This window comes from Pithys albifrons, chromosome Z (genome assembly GCF_047495875.1).
Source record: "Pithys albifrons albifrons isolate INPA30051 chromosome Z, PitAlb_v1, whole genome shotgun sequence".
NCBI classification, from domain to species: Eukaryota; Metazoa; Chordata; class Aves; order Passeriformes; family Thamnophilidae; genus Pithys; species Pithys albifrons.
The window spans coordinates 70,752,046-70,766,142 of record NC_092497.1 but is presented as its reverse complement, the minus strand read 5'-3'; the positions used below and the strand labels follow the sequence as shown (position 1 = coordinate 70,766,142).

The 14,097-nt window shown below is 34.8% G+C and overlaps 1 protein-coding gene across 1 annotated transcript in view; it reads right to left on the bottom strand.

Annotated features, from left to right (window-relative positions):
• CNTLN (centlein) overlaps window positions 1-14,097 on the bottom strand; it is a 200,530-nt gene that overhangs the window by 17,904 nt on the left and 168,529 nt on the right. The window contains 3 exon segments of the mRNA XM_071581574.1: window positions 10,797-10,982; window positions 11,345-11,479; window positions 13,057-13,183. Coding sequence (XP_071437675.1) covers window positions 10,797-10,982; window positions 11,345-11,479; window positions 13,057-13,183 — 448 coding nt within the window.

Below are 14,097 nucleotides of genomic sequence, written 5' to 3'. Positions count from 1 at the left end.
AATTCTTATGATCCCCAGAATCACATGTGATTTTACAGACTCCAGCAGATGCCCTGTAAGTAGAGTGCAAAGGTGTAGAGGACGTATAGACCAGTCTTACCTTCCCCCTCCAAGTTCAGTATTCAGTAATGACTAAGGCTTCCAATTGCCAAATATTAAAGTGGTAATAACATTATTAAATCAATGTCACACAAGTCACATTTAGAATGTGGTGAATTGGTTTTATTTACCTGTCTACAGTCACAATTTCTGCTGTAGTTCTACAATTTATAAACATACATGTTCAAACTAAGTGTCTAAGCTCTTTATTTGTGGATATTTGGAGGAATTAAGATAGGATTTTTTTATCCTTTCTGCTAAGAAGAAAGTAAACAAGCAATCTGTTCAATGTGTTAAACCTCCCCAAAATAAAAAAGATACATTCAAGAGTGACACCTAAAAGCTAGCAAAGACACAAAGTTTCAAAGGCTAATTCAATAAATAGCTAAAAGGGAGAAATACATTCTATAAAGCCAGATATCAGACTGACATATATGATTTAAAATAAACAGTCTGATGTTGACCAGCACTGACAATAGTGCTCACAGCTTCAGAGTGATAAGTGGAAGATGAAAATATGTATTTCCTGGAAGAAATGCCTGATGACATGCAAGAATTTCATCATACATAAAAATTGAGAACGTATGTATGTATGTATGAATTAATGCATGTATGTAAAAAATAATGTGATACTGCAGTTGCATCTGCAACCTGATTTTCCATATCAATTGATATTGGCAAACCTGAACACACATAACCATAACTCAGGATCTAACAGACAAGATCTGAAAAATTAATCAAAGTAATTTAAAATATTACCACCCTTTTCTACCCTACTGGCAAAAGCTATCTCCCAATTTGCAGTCCATCATCCTAGCCCAGCCCTGCCCTCTGCATGGCTCTGAGCCATGGATGACAGACTGTGAGCTAGAAAAGGTGAATTCAACAACATTCCAAACCAAACTACCACAAGAACATCTGCAAAAGTATAGATTTGCATAGTATTGTTTTTCAACTACTAAAGCTAAACCCATCATGGGTTTTCTGGCAAAACCTTTGAGCCATACGGTATAAAAGGGGCCTGACGATTTCAGTTTTTGCACACAATACATGGCTTCCTTGCACTCAGAACTGCAGACTCGACCCACAAAAACCCAGTTAAAATGTAAAAAAAAAAAATAAGGTACAGTGACAGAATTTAGTAACTGTGTTGCATAAAATTTGACAATCTGTTGCCTATCACAGGCAACATTTGAATTTGTATAACTATGATGGCTTAAATTGTGTTTTCCTGCTTGCCATTATGAGAACAGAGGGGTGAAAGTCTCCTTTGTTTGGTTACCTATTTGTCCAAAATACCTTTGCTACCAGTCTCATCCTAGACACTCTACCAAAATACCATTCCTTCTGGATTCAAAACAATTGAAAAAAATTATTTCCTCATAACTATTTATTTCTGAGTACAAAACTGAGAGTGTTCTGTTGACTGAATTTTTTTAACCACCTCCAGGTGCAGTAAACCACAGGGAACAACACTGAAAATATTCCAACCTACATTTGACATTTATATGAAAAGGAAATTGAATACGTTGTGCTATGTTCTAAAAAATAGTTTGATTTATTTACAAATATATAGACGTTACCTGAGGCATGAATAGTTTTTATTTTAGATTGTCTTCAAAACAAACCATATTTAAACAAGATATAGCAATGGCCAATTAACAATGTAGCTTATATTTCAGTAGAAAAGTATAGCATATATATTTAATAGTGTATATATATATATGTTTTAAAAATCCCTTTGTGAATAAAAAATACTAGTTTTTTATTACTGGTTATCTTTCTCTCTTCTTCTTTTCTAATCCTCTCTTGGTAACTGTTTATCCTTGAAATCTGGTCTTAAAAATCTGTTTTCATAGCATTCTTTTAATATGTTTAGGTAGAACTAAGTCAGTCTTATTGCTGGAGATCTCATTTATAGAACATAGAGTAGGTTCTTACTGATATGAGGGACGTATGGTCATTTATAATTTTACAGCTTTACAGTTATCTAATCTCTTCTGTACACCAAGCTTTAGGACTTTCAAAAATGTAAATAGTAGACCCAAATGTTTTCAGACTGACACTGTTTTTTAAGTATCAGCAAACACTCCATGGTTTTCATTGTATTGTTGCTAGATTTTCAGCACAATTACTACATTTTGTGACATATAACAGGGAAAAAAATAATAGTTTTCCTTATAGAAGAGAATGAGATGTAATATGTATAATCAGCATGGGATGACGGGCAGAGTATTTCTGTCAAAATATATTGGTTCCTGAAATTCTATTTATGTGAAATAGGCAATAATAATAATTTAAAGTCCTATTTACTTGAGCATTTAAATCCTATCTCATTTACATTAATTTATTGCCTACTGTAAATTCTTTGATTTGAAAAGAATTGCCTCTGATTTACACAGGTGCTAACAAAATTACTATCATGCCTTTAAAACATCATATATTACAATTATTTACACAGAGAAATAAAAAGGCACTGACAAAGATTAGAGCTTCACTTACGTGTAGGAAGAGATGCCTGGGATCTCAGAGAGTTTATTATCTTGAACAGTTAGGGCAAACAAAGTCAGCACAATTGCACTGGATGTAGCAAAAAAAGGTATTTAGGGTAGACCAAGAAATACTGAGGTGAAACAACACTCCAAAGGTCACAGAGCAGGTCAGTGACCAAGATGTGAAGAGCACTGCAATTTCTTGACACTCAGTTCAGTGTCTAAGCTCATGTTATCTTTCTGCAGAAACACAGAAAAAACATAAGAACTATAAATCAGATACTCTGTGTGAGACCACCAAACTGCTGAAACAAATGTGTCTGAAACTTAATCTAAGAGTTCAGCTCTGCCATTACTTAAACTCTTAAAAAATTATTAAAAAATAAAATGTGTCAACTGCATTTTCTTAAAATACAGTATTTTATTAGATTTTTTAAATTTTCTGTCCTACTAGAGCTCTTCCTACCTCTCTGTAGCTCTCCTGGCATTTACCTTGGGGAATCTCCTTTACTCCAAACTTTCTGAATTACTGTGGAGACTTCACAAGACTCTATATGAGTACTTTCTGTTCACACAGCTTCAGCTCACTTTCTTAGCAATCTGATCAACATACATTAGACAATTATTTCTACATGAACACTTAAATAAATCACTACTCAAGACCTTACTTCTCCCTTCCAAGTTTTGTTGCTTTTCCTGTTATTTTGTCAAAAGGCTTTTAATCAGTTTAAGCCCAGAGCCTTTAGCTTGTACTCATATGTCCATCTCTGAAGACCTTGTTCCAGTCAACATTGTTTCAGTCTTAGACACCAAACTGGCTACAATCTTTAAAGCAGGCATCTTTCTATGTCCAACAGAGAGCTGAGTCCAAGCTTTAAAAAGAAGTCTCTCTAATCCACTTAAAGATATTCCAGGTAGATCTAGACCCTTTCAGGAGGTGCAGTGCACAGTCTCCAGGTAGTTTCCAGCTGATTCTGTTTGTCTCATTCTCTGTTAGGAGTTTTCTTTTTTCTGAGACTGAAAAGGAATTTTTTTACAGGTTAGTGAACAGTTTCCTGTTCAATTCAAGTTTGTTGGGTCTGTTCACACACTGTCTACCAGTACAGAGCCATGGTCTGTGAGAATGGTTCTCATGCACTGCAAGAAAAATGAAAATAGCACTAACATCAACAAAATCACCTGTGTAAATCAGACATGCATCTAAACTTTCCATGAGACATACATGCATAGCCACAGAAACCTGACATACCTTACAATTTTGTTACATAGATTGAATGATTGAAATCAACATCACTAAATCCTTAATACAGAGTTATATAAAAAGTAGGATATAAAAACATTTAATATATTTTAAGCTATATCTGTTACTATCTTTACCTATCATAGTCAAAAAACAAAGTGAAGCACTATCCTAAGTCTAAGGAAAAAGTAGAGTAAGAAAAAGCTTTTCAAAATCGTTATTTTTCCTTTTTATTTATCAAGATTTCATCCATTAAGACATATACATTATATTCTGTTCCTGGCACACCATATGCATCACTAACCATACGCCTTCTGTAAACTATAAGAAATCAGTCATTCATTCATTAAAATTCACAAGGCCTATTATTCTGTTTACAGTCTAATAGATATTCACTGTCACTATTCAGGCCTCTGATTCAATTTGCCTAAATCCCAGATGTAGAGTAATCCTGATGGAGATTAGCTTAATTTATCACCAATTTCTTCTCAGAATCAAGAAAGGTTGGTATTTCATAATAAAAGCTGTGTTTCTCCTTTTTTTTCCTGAAGTAGCACACATACTGCAAAAGAAGTAGTAAATGCTTGATATTTTTAATGGTGAGGTTTCCTCAGTTACACAAATTTTGCTTTGCTTATAGGACACCACCTTTTAAGGTGTGTATTCTGCAAATAAGACTGCTGATTCTCATCATGCTGGAACACATCCCTGAAACCAAATATTATGCTGATTCTGCCTGAACACAGACTGGCAGACTCATCATGTACTCCATACAAAATAATCACTCTGGGCATACTTTTCTAGGTAAAGTGATGACAGTTTGGAGTGTAATAAATGAAATATATCTTTTGGCTTTCAAGTGCTCCCAATGGGGAAAATTTTCTAGCAACTTGAAGTCATATTAAAGGTGTCCACTTCCAAATCAAAACTGACAGTGCTGATTTATGTCGTACTATCTGCTGTTGTTTGCAGAATGTCCCTGTGACTCACTGAAGAAACCTTTGTTTAGTCAAACAACATTGCTAGTTGCTAAATTTTACAATTACCCATTATGTAGGGTTTGGGGTTTTTTTTCAGATAAAGAAAAAAAAGGACATTCTACGTGTAATCTTGGTAGCTGTGTGAAAAATCTGTTCTGCATATCCTGGGCCTGGAAGGAATTGGAGCAGTAATACTGCCAAGAAAACTGAATCCACAGAATCTGAGAATACATTCAGCAACAGAAATGCTCTATGAAGAATATTTCTTACTGTCTCAACATAACTGGAGAATTCTGAGAGTCCACTGCAAAGATGTCCTTTTACGTAAAAAATTGACTCTGTGGCTGGAGGCACAGGCAGTAGCAGGGTACTTATATTGCTCTCGTGTTGCAAAGGAGCCAATAAAACCCAACAGAATATTGCCCAAATAATTATGCCACACAACCCAACTACCAATTATGTCTATTTTTTTTTTTTAAGATAAAGAGCATCATCTGTATATGGCTATTCTGAGAACACGTTTCCTAGCAATGCTCTATCTTCCAACACAGAAGAGTTCAAGAGAAAAAGACAATGATGGTAAATAACATAAATCTGCCAAATAAAGGGAATTTTTGAAGGAAAAGTGGTTAGTCATTAATTACTTGTTCTTTGCAACCTGAAGAAATTTCATGAAACACTTTCAATTATCATTGCCACTTAGAGGCAGTTCCCAGCATCTCTAGCCTGCAACCTTGTAAGCCTGTCCCTGCTCTGACTCTCTGTGGTGCACAAAACTGGTGTTCTGGGTTTTTAAAAGGTTAACTGAATTGTCATGAACTAGCTCACAACTAACCCATATAATATCTATTATGACATTTCCTAAATGGGAGCAGGGAGGAAGCTTCATAAAGGTAGAAATGAGCAGTGAGGGTCACACAGGGGTGAACTTTTTAAAAGAAGTGTTAACTTACCTATTTTACTTAACATACCTGCATTTTCAACTACAGCCCAAGACAGCAGTAAGAAAATATGCCATGGCAAAACAAATGCCAGTATTCAAGATAAACTGCAGAAAGGTAAGAGACACGACATATATTGGGATATAAGGTACAGTGACTGAATGGCAAATAACTGGCAGAACATTACTTGTCCAAGCAGACGTGAAATGAGTCCCTGACACATGTGGCTGCACAGAGCTGTATGTCAAACAGCAGAGCAAGGCAGATATGCACCTAGCTTAAGTCCTGCTCTGAGTGGCCAAAATGAGGGCAGATGTCTTAAGAGGGTGAGGGTTAGATCCCCACGAACATCCTCTAAGCTTGCCAAGTAAACTGCCATGGGTCTTGATTTTGGCAGTCAGTTCTATCAGATGGTTGTACTGGAGACCTATCAAGAACAATGCCAGAACATGCCAGATGTGCACTGTGTTGCAGTGGGTATCCCCTGTAGAAAGCACACAAGTCCCACAAGAAAGAGGCATTATGGAAGTGAGAAATGCATTTAGCTGATTTTGAAGCATTAAGCTGCCATCAACTATTTATCACATGCACAGTTGAATATAGATGCGTTATCAAAACACCTTCTTCAAGGTCAGAAAAGCTCTGATATTCTCATACTCGGGCAGGTGTCATCACTGCAGATTAACTTTTAAAAACAAGTTTTGCTGATGTGCAAGTTGAATGGACAGACGACATTACCTAGTCTTGAGTTTACAAGGGTTTCTAAGAGTAACATACAGTAAAGTCTAGCTGAGCCAAAAAACCCCGAAACACATTAATGCAGGAGAAGAGAATTCATGAAGGATTTTGGACAGCTTCGTAGCAGACTAACATGCTGTACCGTATTTTTAACGGTCATCCAGTCAAGCAGTCTAATAGCAGTTTTTTAACTTTATTCAATGCCTGTTTTCTTCATGAACTCTTGGAAGTACTATAAACACAAGAAAGAACATTTTCCTCCAGCTGCTGTGCTGCACATAACTGGCAAGATCCACCTGATAATCTGATAGTTTAACACATGTTATAGAAAACCCTGAACAATGGTACACCATAGAACTTGAGTGCATGACTAAAAGAGAATTTATGGTGCTGATGGAAGGTGGATGGGATAAAAACATGTAGCTTTAGAAAAGGCATCTGAAGTACTGTCAGACCCACCTGGTTCCTCTTAAATGTAGTTTGCATTTTTCTGTAATAAAAATGTTTTATTGGGCCTAGTTGACATTATACTTACAGCCTTACTTTCATTATTACTTCTCAGTCTTCATATATGTCATGGACAAATTTTATTAGGATTTGAATTTTGCAAAAATACTTAAAAATCAAGATTGGCTCTGATCTTTACAGAACCCTAAAAACATCTATATTTTAAGATTTACTTTTCAGATCAACCGCATGGGCTATTTTTAAACCATTTAACATATTATTTGATATTGCATAACCTACATTTTTTATCTGAACATCTCAATAGTAGGTCAGACAATCTTAAAAAACAGTATATTGAAAAGAATAGCAACCTTTATCAACAGACTTGTACTGTCTTCGAGGAAAAAAAAATCAGGTTTATTCAATGAAACTGTCCACAAATGCATTCTAAGAAGTATAACTATACCCCTATGCTTTAATATTTTAATAATTGAATTTCATGCCAGATTGTCAGTATTTTATTCAGAAATGAAGCCAGACTAATGAATCTAAAATACTGCCTTTTTGGAATATTGACTCAATATTATTATTCTTTTAGACTCCAGGCAGCGTTGTAATATATATCTACACTAACCTTGAATACTTTTCAAAATGAGGATCAGCAAGAGAAAAATTCCCTAACCAGCACTATATAAAGTAGTTAGCTATTAAAAGTCTCAATTTAAAAATACTACTTCTTTCTAGCAAATGTTTAAAATCTTCTTTTGGCCACTAATAGACTGGGAATGTTGCAACATCTTCCTACTTCAGTCCAGACACAAAAAAGAAATATTCATGCAAGACATCTATCTTTACACAGCTACAGAATTGCTTTAACTAATAATAGATTGTATTACTCTGTAATAATTACCTTATTAGTAGTACATTTTTAAATACTGCCCATTTACTATTGTTCTTGGCCTTGCTACCCACAGATTTCCCTTGACTTCTTTACCTTCTCCATCCTTTATAGTCTATTGTTGCTTATATTTTCAGGTTATTAGCTATAATTAATTTTCCAATTCCTCTATATTGCCTTTTTATTTCTAAATATTTTGTTGCCTTTCCTAGCTGAAATAGATATTTATAAGGAACTACTCTCCAATTATGGAAGTGTGATTTTTTTGGTTGCTTAATAAACTGTTACAGCGCACAATTTCTATTCATATTTCTTACTAGCCTATATCTTCCCTATAGCAGCTTGGAAGAAAGGAACTGCTCTGAATCTACCTATTTTAGGTGCACTGTTGGTTCCCACTGAAAGTAATTCAGGACATAACACCTGATTCCTACACCACTTTCCCACCAAACAAGTCCAGTAATTACTTACAACATACTGGATACAGTAAATTTGGTTGTAATTATTTTTCCACCATTTTTAGACACTATTACTAGATGCTACAATCTAGCTATTTTATTTCATTGCATGAATGTCAAAAATTGGGGTGCATGTGAAGCAACATTTTACTGTATATTACAAATCAAGCTCAACTACTAACTCATCATAGCCTCTAACGTGATTCAGTGACGTATATTGGACTTCTACCAGAAATCACTCCCTCAGGTTTTGTAACTTAGTATCTTGACCCAAATGGGTTTAAGATCCTGTGGTTCTGTGTTATCAGTAACTCTCAAAGCAAGTAACACTATCTGCTATAACCAGAAAGAGTCACGCTTTCTTCTCTGAAGTTCCTCTGTTGTCTTATTAATAGCTTCAACTATTAATTAGCAACTGAAATAATTTAATGTTTATATGTTAAAAAAAAGAACTATATAATGTCCCAACCGATGTGGAATGGGTAGAAAAAGTGACTGCATTCAATTTATGAATGAGAAGATTACAAGTGCACTCTGAAAAACAAGTAAAGCTTATGAAGCTATCAGAATAGCTGACAAAGATAAGAGGGTCATGCAAATATGTTAACCTCCTTAAACCAGATACAGGTTAAACTTGATCTCTATATAGGAAAAATTACTTGAGTTACTGAAACGAGTGAGAACCACAGGGTGGGGGGGGGGGGGGGGGGGGGGGGGGGGACACAAAGAGCTACCTGGAAGAAGAGAGCAGAAGTGACATAGACCAGATTTCAAAGGAAGAGCTGACGCAGGAAGGACTACTACTACTTATCACACTGAGTATTATCACAACACCTTGATCTTCTGATATAAGTTATAACATTCGATACACAAGAACTATTTTAACAGGATTTATTTGATATACTTCGCAATTCCACTGAATCACCAAGAATTTCCAGTGATGTTTTTTTACAGTGGTAGACCAAACAAACTCTGATTTTAGCACCTAACTGAACAAATTAGTCTACTTAGGAACTCTCTATTCATCAATATTTGACTTATAAACAGCATCTCCATTTAAAAAAATAATTTTGCAGAGGAACAGTAGTCAGCAAAAATGTTACTTGAAATATGCATGCATATTCTTTTTATCTAGGCAAGAAGGTATTTAGCTTTTCAGCTTTCAGTACGAGAAGTCTGCAAACCTCAAGATTATATACCCTCTGGTTCAGGTGGGAACACTCAGTATCTCCCCCAGGGCAGAGAGTTCCACAATGGGTGATCTGTGAGTCATGGAGTATTTTTGGAATCCTTGCTGGCCCATTAACAGACATGACCCCTCAGGCTGGGTGTGAAGGTGCTAATGACTCCCCAGAGGAGAGTTTTCACAACTCCTATCTCACAGGTTTCTTTAATACCCAGCTTATATCCTGATGGATTGGGTGTGCCCTGGGCAGCAGCTGCAAATTGTTAACAGTTCAAGAGAAATGACGTAGAGGGTGAAGAACACACAGTTTTTGTCACACAGTGATAAACTGGTCCCACCTGCTAAACTGGGACAATATGCTAAATTAATGAAAGCATAGAATCATGGAATATTCTGTCACAAGAGATCCACAATGATCCTCAATTCCAACTCCTGGCCATGCATAGGACAACCCTAAAAATCACACCATGTGCCAGAGAGTATTGTTCAAACACTCCTTGAACTCTGTCAGGTTTGGTGCTGTGACCACTTCCCTGGGGAGCCTGTTCCAGTACCCAACCACCTTCTGGGTGAAGAGCCTTTTTCTAATATCCAACCTAAACCTCCTCTGACACAACTTCAGGCCATTCCTTCAGATGCCACAGATTCAAGACAGATACATACTGAATAGGCATTATATTTCTTAATTATGTGGGGAGTATTTCAGAAAAATAAATAATATTTACATTTCAAATATTAAATTATAAAACACAGATTAGTCTGTTCAGTAACACTCCACTATGATGAAGGGATCTGTGTAACACCACAGAGACAGTGTTCTTGCATGATGTGCTAAAGCAGTTTGTCAAGCATTTAGCCAAAATAAGGAAATAATATTCTATATACTGCTCCTAAAACTGCTTTCATTTTTGCAATATAGAGGCTTCCTGACTTAATATTTCTAAAACAAGAAGCATGTACATATGGAGGTAATTCGCACCAATGAACAGATATGAATTATATTAAATGTGTTGGGAATTTTTTATTGCAGAGTAATCTGATATAAAACTAAGCACCTTTTTCTGGGAACAAGTATATAGCAGTCATATATAGAAAGATGACGAATAGAAATTATTGAAGTCTTTGGAAGTCTAGGGGAAAGACCCTGATTCTTCCTCCTTATTTAGACCAGTTCAGACCAGACAAAAGACCACTGCAGGAACTACAAAAATTGTTCTAGAATAGGGAATGCACCAAAGATTAGTCTTGCTTAATGTTTTACATTTTGCTTCCAATAAAAAATATCTTTGAATACTCAAAGAAAATAAAAATTGAAACCTTCACAAATGTCTTGAACTCTTCTACTTTGCCATTGGTGAGCAGCAGATTCTTCTGTACTGTTTCCAAAGCCTGTGAACTCTGTTTAGCCAAGCTGTGGAGCTGTTCAGATGCAGCAGTCTCAAGTTCAGTCATAGCACATTCAGTCCCGATTGTTTTGCTCTCTAGTTTGGTAACTTTGACATCCTGAAATACACCAGAGAGATAGCCATGCTATGATAAAAGCTGATAAAGAGGTATGATAGATCACAAATGAATGAACAAACCAGCCTTCCACACCATGGCTGACATCACAGAATATTCCACTTCAACACAGAAAATGTAATTTCATGGCAAAAAGTAATCTGTTTTTCAGTCATTATGTCCATGTTTCATTATCTAAATTTCAGAGATGTTACTGATTTAGACGGGAGAAAAAGATCACTATTATTCTCCTCTTTTATCCCTTTCTGTATTTAAAAACTTTAAGCTGAAGACCTTGCAACTTTTGATTTGAAAGTAAGGTATGAAAAAGTTCCTCAGTGCAGCCAACACAACTCTAATTATACCTTTTTCTCCAAATCATCTTTAGCCCTTTGATACATCTGTTCATACTGAGACTTCTCCATAGCTGAATTAAGTCTTTGTTTCAGTGAGTCAATGGAAGTTTTTTTCCTTGAACAGTCTTCAGCCAGTGCCTTTACCTGAAATAATGAAAGGTCAAGAACATTGACTATCAAGATATAAAACATAACAATAAAATCAAATCTGAGCCTATCTATATTACATTAACCTATCTTTACTATATGAATAATTTTATTGAAGTACCTTTTTCTGAAATTACAGTCTTTAACAAATCTCTACTGCTGATCCAGTAGAGACAAGTTTGCACACAATCCTGTTACTCTTCATCTGCAGAGCTGTTTGTTTATATATTTATACATAGTTTATAGATATATTTTAGAGTTTCAGTACTTGCAAGCTACCCAAAACTGCCACTCATTTCTTCTGTCACAGGTAAAAACATAAATTCAAACTCAGCCAAGAAAACAACTGTCTACATGTTAGTAGTCTGTAAAGCTCCTAGATAATTATTATCTAATGCAAAGACTGATTTGGGGTAAAATGAGAAAGACCAGTGATCCTAAAAATCATTCAGCAGACCTGATAGTATTAATCACAAAGTTTTCCTGACAATATTGAGTAATTGAGGGAATTTCTTTGATCTTTTGCTGAAGATAATGTAAAATTTATCAAGCTGATTTTCCACATGGAATAATCAAATTAATGTATGGGATTGACTCTCTGGAAATGCAGTGCTTAAAATACTCCAAGAACAGCATTAAAGCATAGCATTCCATTCTAAATATTTTATCTAAAACCAAAACCAGGTTTTTATCTCATGTTATACTTTAGCTCCTTTGCTTACTTATGCTCATTTTCTGGCTATGGATTTCTTAATAACACCTTATCTTTGGCACGTAGGGTCAGACAGTAGCTTTCTTTAGAGCTGAAAGTGCTATGACTGCCAGCAGAGATGGTGCTTGCGATATTCAGTAAGAACCTGCATTCGAGGCAAACAAAAGCAAATTGGTAAATTGTTTATTTCTATTTTGGGTTCATAAGCTGCATAACCTCACAGACAAACATCATAATCTTTTTCTGGTATTAAAGAGCAAAGTGCAATACATCAGTTGGATAACATAGAAATATGCCAAACCATATACAAGTTCTCCTACCTCCAGTGAAATTGTCCTATAATTTTGTGGGAGAAAATAATTTGCTATAGAAGTCAAGCATTACCTACACAGACACAATTATATTAAGCTAAGAACTGTGAATCATTCATAACACTGCAGTAGAAAACAGATTAACATATTAAAGCATTTAACTACTATAGCCAAGAGAGACACATGGACTTCATTAGCATATGTCATGTAAAATTGCCCTTGTTTCAGGTCTACTGTATTTTATGAACTTACAGTGCATAATACGAAATCCCACTACTTACAGCATATCCTTGCAATTGTGTGTTCTGAATACTTTAATATTTAATTACACCTCTAATGAAGATACATTAAATTATGCTGAATCCATTCAAGCTATCACCATATACTGATTTCATACAAATTGTAGTGGAGGGAATTACACTCTTAAATTAACTGTTTGTTGTTTCCTTAAAGCAATATATTGATTTAATATGCACAGTGTGTTGAAATAACTTCAGTAATTTCACCAGCTTCTGTTTTTTCTAAATTCAGGAATGGCAAGAAAGAAATACCTTTCTCGAAAGACTTTCCAATGTTTCATTTGAGGTTCTCTCATTTTCTTGATTTGCTTTTAGATGAGACCTTAAGTCTTCTATCAAATGTCTTTTCACATTAAGGTCTCTCTCCAATCGAGAAATTCTACAAGAGAAGAAGTCAGACTGCACGCCACTTAGAAAATTTTGTTAATATGCAACTAAAAGCATAAATGTAGTACACAAACTTATTCCTGCAGCTTTAGAATACTTTTTAAAACAATAGCTGATGCAATTCTTGTAATTTATCCCATCCTCAACTACTAAACCCAGTTTCAGACACTCATTAAGCAGACCTATTTCTAAATATGTAATATATTTGTGATTTGCTTTTTGCTTGCTGAACTGAAATCACAGTAATTCTTAAACTATTATCAAAAAAGGCAAAGAAACCTGCTGAGCAAGCAAAATTTAACTAATTAAATTCCTTTGATGTTTCAAGCAATCATTCAAACTCTCTTTTGTATAAATTGTTTTTCAAAAGAAAGTGAAATGGGGAAGAATCCTTTCATCCAACCGAGTAATACACAGAAATAGATGAAAAATCTCTATCCCTATATGTCAGATGATATAAATGGCAAAACCTAGACATAAGATCAGCATTTGTCAGACACTTGTCAAATAAATAAAAAATAAATTCTCATGTACTACAAAATAATCTGTTCAATGAGAAAATAATGCCTTATACAGTGCTTCTGCTATTATGATACAAATTAATATTTTACATATAAATATAAGCAATATCTGAATATGTTCAGACATCTGGATTTTTTTCTAATGAAAGCAAAAGGAATGATGTTAATATGTCCAGGAATACAACACAGTTAATAACAATGTCCGTAGTATATTAAAAACAAACAAAAAAAAACAAACAAAAAAACCCCAGAAAAACAGTGCATATAAAATTTTCTTTGCTCTATTTCATGTTTATACTAAAACGTTATTTTGGTGATTATATATTATACCTTATGAAAAACAGTAGCTATTTTTTAAAGAAAGCATGATACCCAAGAATACTTT